General features: G+C 39.4%; 3 protein-coding genes across 3 annotated transcripts in view; all 3 read right to left on the reverse strand.

Annotated features, from left to right (window-relative positions):
• Positions 1 to 19865, reverse strand: part of LOC126802603 (nuclear transcription factor Y subunit B-1-like) — a 148274-nt gene that overhangs the window by 69684 nt on the left and 58725 nt on the right. The window lies entirely within an intron of this gene.
• LOC126802555 (uncharacterized) lies at positions 3824 to 6417 on the reverse strand. Its single transcript, XM_050530198.1, has 6 exons — positions 6161 to 6417; positions 5796 to 6054; positions 5516 to 5713; positions 5224 to 5421; positions 4828 to 4975; positions 3824 to 4209 (listed from the first exon to the last, which is right to left on the reverse strand). The coding sequence occupies exons 1-6, from the start codon at positions 6415 to 6417 to the stop codon at positions 3974 to 3976; spliced, it is 1296 nt and encodes a 431-aa protein (XP_050386155.1). The 3' UTR covers positions 3824 to 3973.
• On the reverse strand, positions 17340 to 19461 carry LOC126802604 (ATP synthase subunit d, mitochondrial). Its single transcript, XM_050530250.1, has 5 exons — positions 19212 to 19461; positions 18671 to 18752; positions 17903 to 17967; positions 17698 to 17784; positions 17340 to 17598 (listed from the first exon to the last, which is right to left on the reverse strand). The coding sequence occupies exons 1-5, from the start codon at positions 19389 to 19391 to the stop codon at positions 17497 to 17499; spliced, it is 516 nt and encodes a 171-aa protein (XP_050386207.1). The 5' UTR covers positions 19392 to 19461; the 3' UTR covers positions 17340 to 17496.

Genomic DNA, 19865 nt, shown 5'->3' on the forward strand with positions numbered 1-19865 from the left:
ACTTCAGATGCTCAGGGAAGTCATGGCTGGCATAGTGGCATACCCTCCTTCAGTTCTTAACCTCACCTCTCGGTTCTCTACGGTGGCATATGGGATTCCATAATTATTGTGCGTTTTTATCTAAAGACGTGCTGTACTTGCAACTTTGCATGGAAATGTCCGAATGTATCCTGCACAGTTGCAGAATATTAGGGATTGGAAGGGTTAATGACAGACCATATATTACATTATACATATTGCCATGCATAACAAATTGAAGCTTGAATTTGGTGTGAGATGCCATATTCATTCATAAGCCAAAATTAATGAAGCAGGGCCTGCTTACATTACATTATACAAAGCAGGGCCTGCTTACATGATTAATAAAACAAAATGAAACTAGGAACAAAATGAAACTCCAGTTCACTAAAAGTCTATGCATAAAAATCATGTAAAGGACCTTAAAATCATGTAAATGATATAATCACATATCTTTAGCTTAGCTTAGAATTTTTTTTTCAAGTTATTCGTGATCACTTCGGCTCTTATCGAAACCCTTTGTCTCCAATTCAATAGTCAATTGAACCATCACATATTATTCACCGGTCTGGATTAACGTCCACTTCCATGCCTCTATCTCCTTCTCTAAGCGCTCTGACTCCAACGATTTATCCTCCGCTTCCTTTAGTTCCACCAACTGTATATATATATATATATATATATATATATATAGAGTAAACTAACCAATGAGCAAACCCAACCATGCATGAAATTACATGAATCTTTTCTTTAATTTTGGATACGAAATAACATATGTCATCATTGTTGTGCTCCAACCATCATATCACTGCTGTGATTCGTTAAACTTAATTGTGCTTACAAGAAAAACTACGTTTATGACTTTATGAGTATACATTATACGAACATGCCAGATCTGTACATCAGTTGATTTATATCCCTTATTGAAGGTGACATCCAACGAAAGCACTTGTTCAGTTCTTTTGCATCTTCCCCCTCTGTAGGACCGATGTACGTCGCCAAATCTAATTGTCTGAGTTTAGGCAATACAGGTGAGGAGAATGTGTTTCGGAAATTTTTCGGAAACATGAGGACCTTAAAATCCCGAACAAAGAGGATCATCTTTTTGGAGCTGCCAAATTCTGCAAGGAAATCTTTCAGTTTCGGGAAATGTTTGTATGGCTCGTTGAAGGTGGATAGTCGATCACCGTCCCAAGTATCCTGTATTAAGATCCGTGCCATTGTTAATCTTGGAGCTATCAGAGAAAACTTGGACTTCAAGTAACCATCAAAACTGCAATAATACAGATTCGGAGCCCTGATGATTCCCTCCACTTCACGGCAGCCTTGTAAAAAAAAGAGTTTCAAGTGACAGCCACTTACGTCCATATATCTCAAATTGTAGCAATTTTTCAATATCACAATCTCCAGCCTCGGCGAAACAATTGTAGCAGATTCAAGATTGACAGCTTGACGAACTCGAATTTGATGGGCCTTGCAATACTTGGATTCCAGCAACTTGAGCGTGGAGCTTGTAAAACTAATCTTGGAGCATGCAAAAGAACACGATATTAATGACAGATATTCAATTGAAGGGCACTCGTCAATTAGGTAAAGGAGAGCGTTGCGATCAAAATGCACAGTCTTGAGGGCCATAGTTTTCAAAGAGGGAAGAAGGGGCGTAGATGTAGGCTCGTGCACGACATTACCTTTGATGTTCTTGATTCGAACATACCCCAAAGTCAGAGTTGTCATACACTTTGCATCGAGGAAGGTAGTTCGGGACAAGCAATAGTAGCTTTTCAGCCAAAACCGATGGAAATCTACTTTACTAACCCTAAGGCTGATATCTACTTCTTTCACGCTTCTCTTGAATGAAAGACTGATCAAATTGTTCACCACCACGGCGTCCCGGTATGAGTAGCTCGTCATCCGAAGCCTAAACTTGTCCATGAGTAGTTGTTTCTGTTTCTCTCTCTCACATAATTCCAAGTACTTTTTCAAAATGTTGTCGATGAACTTCTTATGCCGTTCGAAGTTGTTGTCACCGTGCTCGCCACCCTCGTCGAAATCCAGTATGGGGACCCAAGCCAATGCACCTTCCCACTTCTTGAAAAGCAAGCTGAGGCGGACGGCGGCTTTAGTCGGAAGATACTGAAAGATGTTGTGAATAACAAGGTCGGGTAAGGGTAAGTCAGATCGGCCTACGGTGTTGGCAGCCATATGACCTTGTTTTGATAATGAAGTTGTGTGTTAAATGAGATTAATCAATATGATGCGAGATAATCGAATGATGGGAATCATACCCTCTTATGTATAGGTTCACCTTATTGTCAGATAGATTGTATCTTTGAAGGAGTCGATAACCTTTTACTAGATGGAAAAGGAGTAGAAGCCGTCTGCAGTTTGCACTACCAGAAACGGTAGCAACTCATAGAGATGTCAGGTGCAGATACATTCTCGATCTTACTTTTGTACTCACAATTATTCACCATTTGCACTCGTCCTCACCTCTCTGATACTTGTGTCCGGAAACTAGAAATGTACATTCCCCTCTCCCAATGATAGTTTTCAGTTTCTTTACTCTACAGTTTCTCTTCGGATTGTGTAGTCATGAAAGGTAACATTTTGAATGGTAACATTTTGAACGCCTGGTTTGTGCAGACAGACGTATTTGGCAAACTTCAGATGCTCAGGGAAGTCATGGCTGGCATAGTGGCATACCCTCCTTCAGTTCTTAACCTCACCTCTCGGTTCTCTACGGTGGCATATCGGATTCCATAATTATTGTGCGTTTTTATCTAAAGACGTGCTGTACTTGCAACTTTGCATGGAAATGTCCGGATGTATCATGCACAGTCGCACAGTCGCAGAATATTAGGGATTGGAAGGGTTAATGACAGACCATATATTACATTATACATATTGCCATGCATACCAAATTGAAGCTTGAATTTGGTGTGAGATGCCATATTCATTCATAAGCCAAAATTAATGAAGCATGGCCTGCTTACATTACATTATACAAAGCAGGGCCTGCTTACATGATTAATAAAACAAAATGAAACTAGGAACAAAATGAAACTCCAGTTCACTAAAAGTCTGCATAAAAATCATGTAAAGGACCTTAAAAAAAATCATGTAAATGATACAATTACATCTCTTTAGCTTAGCTTAGAAGATTTTTCAAGTTATTCGTGATCACTTCGGCTCTTATCGAAACCCTTTGTCTCCAATTCAATAGTCAATTGAACCATCACATATTATTCACCGGTCTGGATTAACCTCTATCTCCTTCTCTAAGCGCTCTGACTCCAACGATTTATCCTCCGCTTCCTTTAGTTCCACCAACCACTACACCAGTTACACTTGTAAGAGACGAACTCAATTGGTCGCGTTAGGCCCAACTCCGTCGCCCAGCTCTTACGAAACGACCTTCTTGTCGCCTAAGATTCGTCGCAACATCGCCGTCTCGTAAGATCTTATGCGACGGAGTAAGCGAAACACGTCGCCTAAGTCGTCCTACTGCGACGAACCAGCGATCGTCTCGTACGATGTGGGCGACGAACCTTCCGCGTCGCGTAAGACTTAAACGACGGAACCACATAGTTCGTCTCTTAAAACATAGTTAAGGCGACCAGTATTGTCCGTCCCTTAATGTTGACACGACGAAAATGTTAAACAATGATTCCGTCGCCTTAGTTAATTTGAGTTGTAAAAAAAAATTACCATGATATAATTATATAAACATCAGTAAATCGCCACCACACCAGCTGGCTGGTGCATTGGCCAGTGATATAATTATAACTGAACCTAGTTTCTCAAAGTTATAAAATACAGCTCCTTGCATCAATTAATGTCAAATTGTACAAAATAGCTAGTGTTAGAGATTAGATTACACAAGTCATATTCTCATACATCCCTTCAAAACAGATGACAAAGTGCTTGAAAAATATAACCTCATATTGATTAACAGTCAAGTAGTTTTCGCTTGTGAAGCTTGCATAGATACAATCATTGCCTCCAATGCTTGAAGACGGTCTCGGAAGGCCTGATTTTCCTCCTTTATCCTTGCAATTTCCTCCCTTGTCTCTTGGTTTTGCAGTTCAGCCTGATCAGCTTTCTCTTTAGCCCGCCGCACTCTCTCATTAGATTCATCGGTCCATGCTCCCCCTCGTCTTTTTGGGGCTTGTTGAAGGGCTGCTCCCACTCCTATCAATATAACAATACATGTAACACATTCTAAACTAATCAATTGCACTACATCATGATAAATGCAGAAGCTAAGTTAAATTAGTGTTGACTTCTGAACTTGAGAGCTCCTGTCCAAAAAATGCTGCAGTCCAAAGTTGTTACTTTTATGATTTTTATACAATAAGCAGTGACCAACAACATATATGGACAAGTTTCAGTTGCATGTGATGTCATAGAGTTTACTAATTGTCACTTTGTCAGAACACATACTACTGAAGGTTGTTGTGAATTAGTTCAGTTACAGAGTACTAGAGTACTGTGATATAGGTTTACCAAAAGCAAAAGAGTAATGTGATATAGAAAAATTGCAAAAATGACCAAGCTGGCAGGTGGTTTATATTCAAATGTACTGAAGATTGAGGTATTTGATAAGATGTTGCAGTCCAAAGTTGCTACGTTTATGATTTTTATACAATATGCACAGTGACCAACAACATATATGCACAAGTTTCAGTTGCAACAAGTTTCAACATAAGGAAAAAAAACAAATCAAAATCAGGTACTTCAGATTCCAATCTTCTTAATCACATGTATATTAGATGTCAGGATAGCAATCCACAAGTAAAAGATATATACCAATAATTCGTGTCCCCTTCCTTTCTCCCATGACCTCTGTGATCATATCCACTTGTTCATCAACAGGGATTGGCTCATTTTCAATAGCCCCTGGGTCTGCCTCTCCATTTTCTGCTAGAATGTCATCAAGCTTCCTTTTAACTTTTTCCTGCCATAAATAAACATCATACTAATTATACAACATGTAAACTGAATTTAATCAAACATCACATTCAACACAGTGTCACATCTAAAGTTTAAGCCTAGCAAAATCACAATACTCAACAAATCATGATCTTGAACAGTTTGTCTTTCACACTTTCCCTTTCAAACAGTCACCTTATCAACTAAAAACATGAACTGAATTTAATCTAACATCACATTCAAAACACAGTCACATCTAAAGTTTCAGCCTACCAAGATCACAATACTCACCGCCTTTTCCTTTCCGTTCTTGCTAGGTAGGTAAGAATCCAGAAAACCCGCAACGTACGCGGCCGGATGTCCTCTCTCTAAGTAGGCACTCGCTCTAAAACTCATAGGGAGCGACCCTGAGCAGTGGTTGATAGGGTTGGGGTTCTTTGTCCGATTAGCCTGGTTCTGCACACACATAGCCTAAAAAAAATAAAAACAATAAAACAGTAAGAACACAATTCAGGTTATAAATTAATTTTCAAACAATTTGGTGAAATCAGTTAGATAAAATTACCATATAATCAGGGTCCCTGAAGTGTTGGCACAAGCAGCTCCACTGATCTGGACGATGCACAAATTCTAGGGGAACTTCATCCTTCCATAGATTGAAATGCCGCTTGCAATCGTGCTTCCAGTCCTTGTACCTCTCATAGGCCAACCTATCAATAAAGTTCCACATTTTCATATCTGAGGCTGGTATATCATAATAAGTCTGCAATACCAATAAGCATCCACATTAGTACAAGCCATATAATTACAGAGAGACCAGCCACAATAAAATAAAAAAGGCAGACCTTCAAATAATTGTCAACTGTTTTTCTTTGGTGAAGTTGTAGCTCATAAAATGTCGGCGCAAGCATTGGCACACGTGCCTTGACACAGCAGCCAATGTCGTGGGAGAGGAGGCTTCGGTTATTTTTCAAGTGAGGTCCGGAGTGGAAATCTGACCATTGAAGCGTGAGCCTGTGTCCCATTACCTTCACTATGTGTTCCGTCTTGTTGCTGACCACAATTCCACGCTTCCGAACATTACCATATGCACAGAAACAACATCTTGCAATCAAAATTGGAATAGAAAACGCAAAGTAAAGAAATATCAAAGAAGGGGATCTGAATAGCAATTGCAGCTTCTGTATCTTTGGATCGAATGCTTTTAGGCTTGTCGACTGAGGTGTCGCCGCTGGCCGGGGTGGAGCTGGAGAAGAGTTCTGGTTCGTCATCAAATGAGGGAGGCGGCGGAGGTGAAGGCACGGTGTTCCCTATTCCAAGTGGGGGAGGTAGTGGAGGTGAAGGCATGGCACCTTCCTCAGTTGAGGTGGCTTGTGGGCGATCGGAGGCAGAACGTTGAGCTTCTAATGTGGCATCTTCTAATCGAGCTTGTGCGGCGGCTGCTCGCTTCGATTTACCCCTAGCCATCGCCGATGTGAATTCGGGCGGTGGAGATGAGAATAGAGAGGGGATATAGGAGCGGTGGAGATAAGAAGAGAGAGGGAATGTAGGAGCGGCAGGATGAATTTGGGGATGGGTGTGGGTAAGAGAGAGAGCTCGATCTGGTGTGAAATGGGAAGAGAGAGGGGTGTGGGTAAGAGAGAGACCTCGATTTGAGGGTTTTCTCTTTTCAATATTAATACTAATGCGACGTGATAATCACAAAAGATGGTCGCCTAGTTAAATTTCTAAATTCATTCAAACAATTTGCGAAATATTTGGCGGATAAGGGCGCGCGCAATTATTTCGACTAAAGCGACGAGAAATTCAATATTTCGTCGCCTTATGTAAAACTATTTAAAAATTTCGAAATGGTTTATAAGCATAATTTCATTACTTCAAATATTTATAAGTTTTGGTTACCTCAAATTAAAGAAACATAAAATTAAAATGACATTAACACACATTCATCTAGTTTGGTCATCATCGTACATATAAAATTTAGTCATCATCATCATCATCATCTTCTTCTTCTTCTTTTTCTTCATCATCATCATCATCATCATTTTGTGTTCGATAACAACTCAGATCAATGCTAAGATTGAAAACACCACTATATACCGAAATTGCTTGCGGGACGGGCTCTTGATAAGGTTCTTCAACTTGATTTCCGATAGGAGGTCTCTCATCGTTATGTGTTGCAAGTGTACTAGCACGGTATACATTTCTATGTGACATAACATTATCTACTTTCCAAGCCTCACCTGCCTTCGGATCTTCTACATAGAACACTTGTTTTGCCGTGCTTGCTAGAGCAAAAGGCGAATCCTCATACCAACTACTGTTTGTATCCACTGATAACAAGCCATGATCTAACTTAATGCTCCCACTATTAGGGTCAGTGTCGTACCATTTACATTTGAACAACACAACCGGCATCCGGTCTATGTATAGCAATTCAAGAACATACTCAAGAATTCCGTAATAGTGATTGCCTGACACTGTCTCTACCATGACTCCACTATTCTGGGTCTGCAAGTATTGATCAATTTGCCATGATATAAACTTTACCTCGTTCACATAACAGGCTGAATAAATATGGTGATTTTGTGGTCTTTGGGCTAATCTCAGTACCTCCGGTTTTAAGTATCTATGCCCACTTGCATGTAGATTTGAGACCTGTAATGGAGAAATTATTTTAATGTAAGTTAGATTGTACCGTGATAATCACATAATTTTGTAAGTCTGAAAAAAAACTTAATATCATACCCATTTGAGGAAATAAGAATGAAAATGTCTCCTACGTGCTTTCTCATCACCGTCTGGATATTGTTCCTGAAACTTTTTTTGATGTCCTGCCATGTAGTGGGCTACTTCTTTACATTCGCACAAAACTTGCCAATGAGCCTCATCAATCTCAAATTCAGTTAACCTCATTCGTGATACGAGTTTATCCGGCCGCACAAGTTCAGAAACAACTGAAATACTATATTGGGGTGCATTCGGAATATTTGCATCCTCTAGAAGTCCGGTAGATAGAATGTATGAATTGCAGTAGGTCACTGACTCCCATGTAATATATTGCTCAGAAATACAACCCTCTGGGTAACGTGTATTGTTAACTGAATTTTTATATGTCCCAAGTTGCCTGTAAAGAAAATATTTAGTACATGACATTGAATTTGTTAGTCCATTACATAAAACTCTTAAAAATTAGCATCATACCGTTCTATGGGAAACATCCAGGTAAAATGCACATGACCGGTTAGCAACACTTGTTCGGGAAGGTGAACCATGACGTGAACCATGATTGTAAAAAAATGTGGAGGAAAAATCATCTCCACATTACATAGAATCATGACTATCTCATCTTCCATTACCCGGACGTCCACCTTTTTCAACTCTCTAGCACACAATTTCTGACACCATATGGATAGTGCTACTAAAGGCTTGACAACGTTCAATGGTAAGTACTCATAGGTAACTATTGGAAGAAGACGTTGAAGCATTATATGTCAGTCATGTGTCTTTAATCCATGAAACTTTTTGTCACGTACATTAACCTTACTCCTCAAACTCCGAGCATAACCATGATGGTACTTGACATCACGGAACCATTCAAATACATCTGTTTTAAATTCGGGCTTCACCAAGAATAGTGCATGAGGAAGATGTCCATTGGTCCTTTGCCACTGATGTTGCCACCCCCCCCTTTTTTTTAAAGCATCACGGGCCTTGGGACCGTCCTTAGACTTTCCTTGAATACCAAGAATGGTTCCAATGATGTTGTCCCACACATTCTTTTCAATGTGCATGACATCAAATCTGTATCTAACTTTAATTAATTTCCAATAAGGAAGCCTCCAAAAGATGCACTCGTGATTCCAACATACTCTGTTCTTCGGATTATAAGGAGTCTTGAAGGCATCATGCAAGCTAAGCATCGGGTACTCGTGACTGTTGATTTTTGCCAAAATTTCCTCCCCGGACAAAGAACGGGGTCTTGGCCTATGCTCACTAAACCCATTGAATGCCTGACCAGCGGACCGCCAAGGGTGGTTTTGGGGTAGCCATTTGAGGTGACCCTCGTATGCCATCCTCCCACATATGTGAACTGAGCTAACATCATCCAAACAAATAGGACACGCCTTGTACCCATGAGTCGGTGACCTTGCCAACATCCCTAAACCTGGAAAGTCACTAATGGTCCACAAAACTGCTGCTCTCATCATGAAAGTAGATTGGTCATGCCTATCAACAGTAAGAACTCCAATTTCCCATAACTTTAGAAGCTTGTCGACCAATGGCTCCATGAACACACTAAGACATTTTCCAGGTGACTTTGGACCGGGGATCAACAAAGTCAACATGTTATATTCCTTCTTCATACACATTGATGGAGGCAAATTATACGGCATCACAACAACAGGCCAGGTGCTATGTAAAGTACCCATTGTTCCAAAAGGATTGAAACCGTCGGTTGCTAGTCCGAGTCGCACGTTTCTCACATCGTTGGCAAAATCTGGAAATGTTCTGTCGAAATGTAGCCATGCCTCCCCATCTGCGGGGTGTTTCAGCCAGTCATTATCTACATTCCTCTCTCCATGCCACTGCATTGCTTTTGCAATGTTTGTCGACATGTACAGACGCTTCAACCTAGGAGTCAAAGGGAAGTAGCGGAAGACTTTCCTGGCAATCTTGTTGTTCCGTCTACCTTCACGTGACATTCATCTTGAAGTGTGGCATATGAGACACTCGTCATATTCAACATAGTTTTTATAAAACAACACACAATTATACTCACATGCATCAATAGTCTCATAACCCAAACCAATGTCCCTACAAATATTTTTCATCCTTCTAAAATCAAGAGGATAATTGTGTTCATGAGGAAGCAAGCCTCTAATATAATTACAAAGGTCGTGAACACTTTTATCAGACCATCCATTTTCCACTTTCATTTTCATTGCATTTAAGACTGCACCCAAAACAGTCTCACTACTCCCAGGATACAACAGGGTATGTGCTTCTTGTAAAAGTCTATCATACTTCTGGTAATCATCATCTACGACATCCTCAAAAGTAAGGTCACCATTATTACTGGGGTCATCATCGAAAGCTGGCTCGTATCCAGCATAATAAGGAAAAACATCATGCAAAATGTCCATAGTGGGATTCATGGACGAATCGAAACCACTGCTAGAAGATGCCCTTTGCTCTAGGATGTGTCTTCGAAGCTCATCAATTCTACTTTCATTTGATACTTCACCGTGTCTATCCCATACTGTATAATTAAGCGACATACCGAAATGAGACAAGTGTGCACACATGGTTAGTATATCAACCGGATCTCGATTGTTATGACAAACGGTGCACGGGCAACTATGGAACATCTTCCCATTAGCAGTATCCCTAACCCAGTTCACAAAGTTATGGATCCCCTCAAGGTACTTTGGGTGACTGCGGCAGTAATGCATCCAACTCTTATCCATGTTTCCTATCATAACATAAATAATAAAAACACACTAAGTTAGAAAACAATACAATACACAAAATATTTATTCATGTTCATCTTCACCTTATGCCTCCGGTTAGGGTCATATCCCATTCAGGAGAACACTTCCTTTATTAAGCTTTTTGCATTCATCGGTTTTGCTCTCAGTTTTGGGAAAATTTCGGCAGCATGTCCCTACAGTTCCCCAAGTGCACAAAAATCTAAACCTAGTTTGCACTAAGGGAATATTATAGGGAAATTCTGCCGAAATCTATACCCAATACCGAAAACAAAACCACATGAAGTGCATACTTGCTCAACAAAGTCATGTTCTCCCAAACTGTCAAAAAATGGGACAATTCAAGAATCAAATGTCGCACAAGTGATTCTCGAACGAGATTTCTAAGCTAAAAGCAAACCAGTGAATTATTGTGAGAGTTGATGCACTCTCACACACATTCATCTAGTTAATAAATACATACAAAAATAAAATTTGGAAACAAAAACACATGAAAACCATTTGGTTTTCACATTCACACATAAATCAACACTAATTAAATCTAAAAAAAATTAAGAAATCCAACACTAAATCTAATTAACTAAATTCATAATCATAGACAAAATTAATCATACTCAAAACACCAAACTTGGAGTAATCATTTATAAACTCACTTCCAACACTAAATTCAACATATATGTATGAACCAACTACTAATTAATCATCAATCTGCTACCATATCAAACAAGCACAAAGAAACTCAAAGTTTCAGACCACATATTAGGGAAAATAGGTCCAAGTACTATAATAGGGCCAAGAACTTCACATTGAGTGACTTATTTACACTAAAGCTAATACAAAATCAGAAAATGCTTTCTACAATGAACATCTAGTTTACTTAAATTTTCCAAACACAAAATTCAACCTTTAATAAACATCAAATATGGTAAAAAGGATGGAGAAAGATATAAATTTCATACTAACCTTACTCAATTCAATGAGAGAAGAGAGGAGAACAAGCTTTCAACTCTCAAATCGAAAATTTCTCCCTGTGAACAGTAAAACACAGTTGCAGATACCCAGTTCTGGTTTTTATATCTGGTTTGAGTTTTGCTTTAAAGACCCGTCTCTAAAGTAGATAAAAGACTTAGGCGACGACAAAATTTTGTCGTCGCCTAGGTCCTCTTACGCGACTATATATATATTGGTCGCCTAAGTTAATCACAGACGACAAAAACATGGTTTCGTCGCCTAGGTCCATCTTACGCGACTAAAAGTTTAACTTATGTGACAATGATGTAGGACGACGCGTAAGAATATCTTAGGCGACGAACAGGGTTGAGTTGGTCGCGTAAGTTTCAAGATGGCGTAGTGAGCTATATATATATATATATATATATATATATATAGAGTAAACTAACCAATGAGCAAACCCAACCATGCATGAAATTACATGAATCTTTTCTTTAATTTTGGATACGAAATAACATATGTCATCATTGTTGTGCTCCAACCATCATATCACTGCTGTGATTCGTTAAACTTAATTGTGCTTACAAGAAAAACTACGTTTATGAGTATACATTATACGAACATGCCAGATCTGTACATCAGTTGATTTATATCCTTTATTGAAGGTGACATCCAACGAAAGCACTTGTTCAGTTCTTTTGCATCTTCCCCCTCTGTAGGACCGATGTACGTCGCCAAATCTAATCGTCTGAGTTTAGGCAATACAGGTGAGGAGAATGTGTTTCGGAAATTTTTCGGAAACATGAGGACCTTAAAATCCCGAACAAAGAGGATCATCGTTTTGGAGCTGCCAAATTCTGCAAGGAAATCTTTCAGTTTCGGGAAATGTTTATATGGCTCGTTGAAGGTAGATAGTCGATCACCGTCCCAAGTATCCTGTATTAAGATCCGTGCCATTGTTAATCTTGGAGCTATCAGAGAAAACTTGGACTTCAAGTAACCATCAAAACTGCAATAATACAGATTCGGAGCCCTGATGATTCCCTCCACTTCACGGCAGCCTTGTAAAAAAAATAGTTTCATGTGACAGCCACTTACGTCCATATATCTCAAATTGTAGCAATTTTTCAATATCACAATCTCCAGCCTCGGCGAAACAATTGTAGCAGATTCAAGATTGACAGCTTGACGAACTCGAATTTGATGGGCCTTGCAATACTTGGATTCCAGCAACTTGAGAGTGAAGCTTGTAAAACTAATCTTGGAGCATGCAAAAGAACACGATATTAATGACAGATATTCAATTGAAGGGCACTCGTCAATTAGGTAAAGGAGAGCGTTGCGATCAAAATGCACAGTCTTGAGGGCCATAGTTTTCAAAGAGGGAAGAAGGGGCGTAGATGTAGGCTCGTGCACGACATTACCTTTGATGTTCTTGATTCGAACATACCCCAAAGTCAGAGTTGTCATACACTTTGCATCGAGGAAGGTAGTTCGGGACAAGCAATAGTAGCTTTTCAGCCAAAACCGATGGAAATCTACTTTACTAACCCTAAGGCTGATATCTACTTCTTTCACGCTTCTCTTGAATGAAAGACTGATCAAATTGTTCACCACCACGGCGTCCCGGTATGAGTAGCTCGTCATCCGAAGCCTAAACTTGTCCATGAGTAGTTGTTTCTGTTTCTCTCTCTCACATAATTCCAAGTACTTTTTCAAAATGTTGTCGATGAACTTCTTATGCCGTTCGAAGTTGTTGTCACCGTGCTCGCCACCCTCGTCGAAATCCAGTATGGGGACCCAAGCCAATGCACCTTCCCACTTCTTGAAAAGCAAGCTGAGGCGGACGGCGGCTTTAGTCGGAAGATACTGAAAGATGTTGTGAATAACAAGGTCGGGTAAGGGTAAGTCAGATCGGCCTACGGTGTTGGCAGCCATATGACCTTGTTTTGATAATGAAGTTGTGTGTTAAATGAGATTAATCAATATGATGCGAGATAATCGAATGATGGGAATCATACCCTCTTATGTATAGGTTCACCTTATTGTCAGATAGATTGTATCTTTGAAGGAGTCGATAACCTTTTACTAGATGGAAAAGGAGTAGAAACCGTCTGCAGTTTGCACTACCAGAAACGGTAGCAACTCATTAAGTTGTAAAATTTCAGTGCTAAAGTAATCTAAGAATGTCGGTCGACAATCTTAGATGAAAGTAAAAATCGAATGCAGCTCCGCCCCGCCGCTGCGCCTCGCCGTCGCCGGAAAAGGGACGTCCGCACTTTACGGACATCTGTCTGTGATCGTCTCCGTATATATATGTCAACGACGGGATTTGGCATTTTAAGCCGTAATGAATCTTCACCATGAAATACGCAAACTGATGTTTAACGAAAACCTGTGTTTACAAGAAAACCTAAGTTCATATTTCATATGTATATAACTATATATACATGGATTCACTAACTATCAGAGTAGCAAAACATGGGTTCCAAAGTTATACGAACAGAAGCAATTGTACAATTGAGATATTATGTGAAGTACATCCAACGAAAGCACTAATACTTCATCAGTTTATGGCATCTTCCCCCTCCGTGATGTCAAGGCGGAGACTCTTACCTCCGGGGCCATGGGCGGCAGTCTCGACAAAGGCACGTTTGAGCCTTGATCCAAATACCTTGATTGAGATAAGTCTTATCTTCCTTCTGTACAAGGTTTGGACCAAGAACCTCGTACATATCTCCAACTTCCCGCAATGTCACCCACGCACATTAAGCCCGAGGATGTTCTTCCGTCGTCCGCTCAACCTTGACAGATTCAACTCTGACATTCGGGTAATATCTGTACAGCATATCATCGACATGAATACATCATCCCTCTAAAATAATAGGAAAAAGAAACTTAAGTGAATTGTGTGAAGACACATACCTGCGGAAGTGAGTAACAACATGTTGATGTGTGACTGGTGCAAAGTTCTCACGATCGAATGTCACATATAGTGTTCTCATCACTTTGGCATGGATGGTCCTCGGACCAGTTGGATTGAACACCTCTTCCAATCCACCCTCTGTAAACAACGAATGGAAACAGATAAAATATTAGGGTTACAACACTGTGGGCTGTTGTCTATTGAAGCCGAAACCAGTAAAGTGTTTGGGTGTCCAAATAAAATATAAACAAAAGGGAGTCTAGAGATTTTCTGTTTTGCATGCATTGGAACACTTTTAAGTAAATGAAAAGTAATAGGTTTCGGGCGCCCTAACACTATCTTGCACAAACTGCCCCGGTGTCCAAAATTGTTCAAACATTCACTAACGTGCCACAACACAATGCTTCAAGATATATTGCCCCAAAAAAAAAAGGACAATGCGATCCGAATGACCAAATAGGTTAATTCATTTGTGTAAAAAAGAGAGACTAAAGATGTACTAGAAAAAACAAAAGAACAATTGTCCATGTTAACATATAACCCGGCCCATGACTTATTAACGTTTTAAACGGAGTTTAGTTTCCGTCAAGAACCTTTAACGGAGTTAAACCTTCTTTTCCCGCCACAACACTAACAGCCAAAAGAACCCCAAACCCAGTGTTTCAAGAACTCGATCACAAATTCAAGAAAGAAAGGAGATTGGGGTAGTCAATTTACCTCTTAGAACCAATTGAACCTGGTTTGAGTTCATATTTTGGGTCGCCCAGGATCTGCGACGTCTGGTGTTCCTCCGGTAGCGTTGGTTGTACTCATGCCTCGCCGGAGCTTCATTTCAAAGAGGCCGGAGACAAATTAATACACAAAACAAGAAAAACTAATTGATACTCAGAATTCTATTCAATTTTAACAAATAATCCAGAATCTTAGTTGGAGAAAGAGCCCAGAATCAACAACCCAGATTGAATCTTTTCCCGGAAACAATGAAAAACTATAATTGAATCAATTGAATCGCATTCTGGTATGGAAAGATGAAATTGTAATCTTACCCATGGAAAAGAACGAACAGAACGAATGAAATTATGATGACTCTCTTTACTTGATTGAAGATCGAAATCAAGACTCGCAATTCTAAACTTTCAGAGACACAGAGCATAAACGGAGGGGAGGGAAATGAGAACTGGGATCGCGGCTTTAAAAGGGCCTAACGACCACGTGTGACTTTGCACGTGCGACTTCTAACCAAAACGATGTCGTTTCTGCTTTCATTTTGTTGACGACGTGCAAAACCGCGCATTTGATAAAGCTCTCTTTTTGTTTTTTTAGAAAATAAATGAAAATTTTGTATTGAACAACCTCCTCATCCTTTTTCGTGCAAATACTTAAATTTACAAGTCACTCATATCTTAAACCGGTTATTTTAACACCCATGATTTCATATAAAATCAACAAAAACACTAATACATATTTCTCAATTAATGTAACTTTTACATATTTCTCAATTAATGTAACTTTTAAATATAACTGATTTCACACTTCCATATAGCCGACAATCGATCGATATCCTTATATTACATTAAAGAGTTCATAGTTGTTGAAATAATACTTTCAAATGTACCCATAAACACCAAAGCCAAACCCCACCACGATCCAGGCCCATTCGACCACGAACAACGTTGAACAGCGACGTCGTCGTACCACATGCTTAATAGAGCAACTTGGACTCTACATAGCACGGAAACTTGCCTTGACGACCGATTCCCGCTTCGGAAGCGGAAACGGAAGCGGGAGCGTGATTCCAAAAAAGGAGGGTTTGGGAGCGTGGCGGAAGCGTTGGCTTCGAAACTGGAAACACGGTGGAAGCGGTGGCTTCCTAATTTGAAGCGCAGCAGAAGCGTTGGCTTCCAAATTGGAAGTGCGATTTCTTCCATTCCTCTATTTCATCAATCAATGTCTTGAGTCTCTTCTTGTTGTCTCATCTTCTTTCAATTTTTTTCAAGCGGTTAAAGATGAATATCATCAATTGATCTAATGTGTCAGAGAAAAAAGAAAGAGCTGGGGAGATATATGAACAAAATCTTGACGAGACAGAGAGAAGACGAACTTTTTTTTATTCAATTTCATCTAGTGATGTCTCTTTGACTTGAATGTGGCAAATACCTTCACACTATACTGTATCTTCTTTTGTTTGAATTTTGAAATAAAGTTTTAATATTGTTATAACCAAGGATAATCATGGTTTAGAAAAGAAGTTATTAAGTTATTTTAAAACTGGATAAAATAATTAAAAAATAAAAGATAAAAATAGTATATAACATATATTTATTATTCTGACGCTTCTAAAACGCACCTGCTTCCTTAATTTTGAAAAAAATCGCTTCCGCGTTTCCAAACGCTTCGCTTCCACGTACCCGCACCCAATTCCATGCATCCTAGCTTGGACTATCCTCTCCCAAAAAGAAGTCGTCGCCACCCCATGAAACCTAGGGTTTCCCTTTGCTAAAGTCACTTCAATTCGTGCGAAGCGTTTCCAAAATGATCAAGTCAAAAAAGAAATAGGGAGAATGAATTTAAATTTTAGAGAAAATTGTTGAAACAGTATCCTTGATGCCCAATAAATTACCAACTCCAGAATGCTAATTGAATAGGCCAACCCCATTGCTCTTTAGGCGTTTGCAAATTGGATAGGCTTAATTGAATAGGCCAACCCTAAACCATATTACTCATATACAAACCCATTACATGGTTTCATGTACTTTGCTAGTTATACTGTCTTTCATAAAAATAAAAATAAAACAACAACAACAACAAATAGACATGTTTAGTAAAACTCATATCCCCTATTCTTGTATTTTGCCCAAAGTAAGGCAAAGCAAAACAATGCATGCAAGTGCTTCAGGAAGATGAATCTATCTTAACAGTGTCAAACTCGTTCGCTAAGGGAATAAAACTGAATAATAATTGAAGCATTCCTTAATTCAGATACCACCTTATGTAAATGTAAAGCTGATGTATTGGCCTACTTCTGAAGGGCTGCTCTTAAAGGCTTAAAGCTCACATTCATCAAACTGAGAGTAACCAAACTACAGAGATAATCAACATGGTTCTTTTTATTATTGGACAATGGGAAAACATGACACTATCGAGAAAGATAGCCAAGTACTGAAGCCTTGGATGTCATCAATAACCCCAGTAGTCATTCCGGATCTCATCATCGAATTTCTTCCTGAGCTCAGGATGCTTCTCAAAGTATTCATCAGCTGTCATGGTGCTAATTTTTTTCTGTTTCCATAAATGAAAAATGTGAGAAATATATTCTTGGATCTATGTATGGAACTTTTTTTGCGCAGGACTTTAGGTATGAGGTTAGCATTCCATTACCTTCAATTCTTGTACTTCAGCTATCTCCTTCTCTAAGCGCTCTGACTCCTTCAAAGATTTTTCCTCTGCTTCCTTTAGTTCCACCAACTGAAGTACATTGCATATGTATAAGTGAAAAAGAGTAGACAGATCAGAGAGAAGAAATAGCAGGAGAGAGAGAGAGAGAGAGAGAGAGAGAGAGAGAGAGAGAGGCGCGTAAACTAACCAATGCATCAAACTTAGGCTTGTACTCGGGAGTGACTGTATCCACATACTTGGGAATCTTAACATCTGCAACGGGGTAGATTGCTTTTTAGGATAGGAAATAGATATATCTCTCATCATTTACACAGATCAGTAGAAGGGACAAATGTGAACAGAGATGTATCAATTCACATTTATGTGTTTGAAATTTGATAGGTCAGCAATTAAAACATGCACAGGAGAGAATACATACAAGAATTCCAAAACAGAATGGAACAGTGCTCACACAATGCTAAAGCGGCAGAAAAATACACTTCACATGTCACTTTCCATGAATCTAGAAGAGAACTATAGCTATCGACATATAATTGGAAAATAATACTAGGCATGCTGAAGTTCAAAATGAGCCCTTTTACTTTTAGTTCTTCAAAATCATTATTCTCACCTCAGTTTTGAACTTTTAATAAACCCAACTAATCGGGAAGGGGATTCTCGAGTATTAATGTTCCCTAGCATAAGCAAGCAACTAAGCAAGGCATATTTTAAATTGATAAGCAATTAGAGTGTTCGAAGAACAGAAATCTCAAATTATAACAGCCGAAATAAAAGTCCCATCTACAACCCTCGGTAGCTCACAAAAGAATAACATACACTACCCGTGTCAAGTCTCCAGCTCTCAAAGCAGCATCCAATTGCATAATAAAAAACATAACCTTATATAAAACATATATGATCCAAGTACTAACATGTAAATCAAACACAACAAGTCAAAAAGAAAGAAAAAACATACTGTCGTAGGCCTCCTTGTACATATCCACCAAGCGAGACCCGATTCCTTTCCTGTAAGCCTCCCAGTCAATCGGCTCAGGCTCCTGCACCAAACGAAAATAAATAAATTCACAATCAGCCACCACACTCAAAAAACCAGACCATTAAACTCCACAATTCAGCTGAAACCAACCATAAACCCAACATCCAATCAACAATCAGCAACCACACTCAAAACCAGAACACCAAACTCTACGATTGAGCTAAACACAACCACACATTCACTCATCAATCTCCCCAAACCTGCATTTATCTACAAATCCCAACACAAACCCCCTTCAAACATTCCCCACCCTTCAACCGCAATCTACACAGCTCACCTACGCAATCAAAGCTCCCTCCTTTATCTAAAAGGCAATAAATTTGGACAAAACCAAACATACCCATCACACCAAACTCTCAATCCTCTCCAGAAATCATCTAATGCAACGAAATAGATAAAACCCAAATCCAGAAACAGGTGCAAAAATCAAAGTAGAGATCTTGAGGTTGATCGGATATACCTGGCTGAACTTGGTCTGGAGGGTGTGGTTAACCTCATCGAAGGCGCGTCGGAGAGAGGCGAACTCCTTGCGGGCCTCGTCGGAGACCATGAGCTTGGCCATGCCGTCCCAGTCAATGGTCTTTCCGACCTTGAAGGTCTTGTTAGCCACATCCGCCAATTTCTTCCCGGCGCCGCTCATTTTCTCTCTTTAGCTTCTTCTTTGTCTCTCTCTCGCTTGCTTTGCCCAAACCCACTTCTTGTTCTTCTCTCAAGGCTGTGATTAGATTAGCTATAAGGTTTGCTCTCTTGTTTGGGCCTGGTCTGGATGGGTATTAGAAATCGGGTTTGGTTGACCCTCAATTGTATTTTTCTCTTTTATTTTTATATATCTTTCATATTGAGGCATGATTTGAGTTGTTATATACTTTAAAATAAGACATTGTGAAATAGAAAACATACGATTTTATATGTTAGACCAACAATGTTTCATCTCGAGTGTAATTAGATAGCAAGATATGATAATAAGGTTCTCATCTTGATCATTTTAACTTTTCGATAGAATGGTGGATTGTACGTGATGCTAATCCTACTAGGTCTATCTGTTTTCCGCGTGCGTTTGCAATTATTTTTCTGTATCAGTTTTATGGGCTAGCTAAGTGCCCTTAAAATTAGG

Source organism: Argentina anserina, chromosome 7 (assembly GCF_933775445.1).
Source record: "Argentina anserina chromosome 7, drPotAnse1.1, whole genome shotgun sequence".
NCBI lineage: Eukaryota > Viridiplantae > Streptophyta > Magnoliopsida > Rosales > Rosaceae > Argentina > Argentina anserina.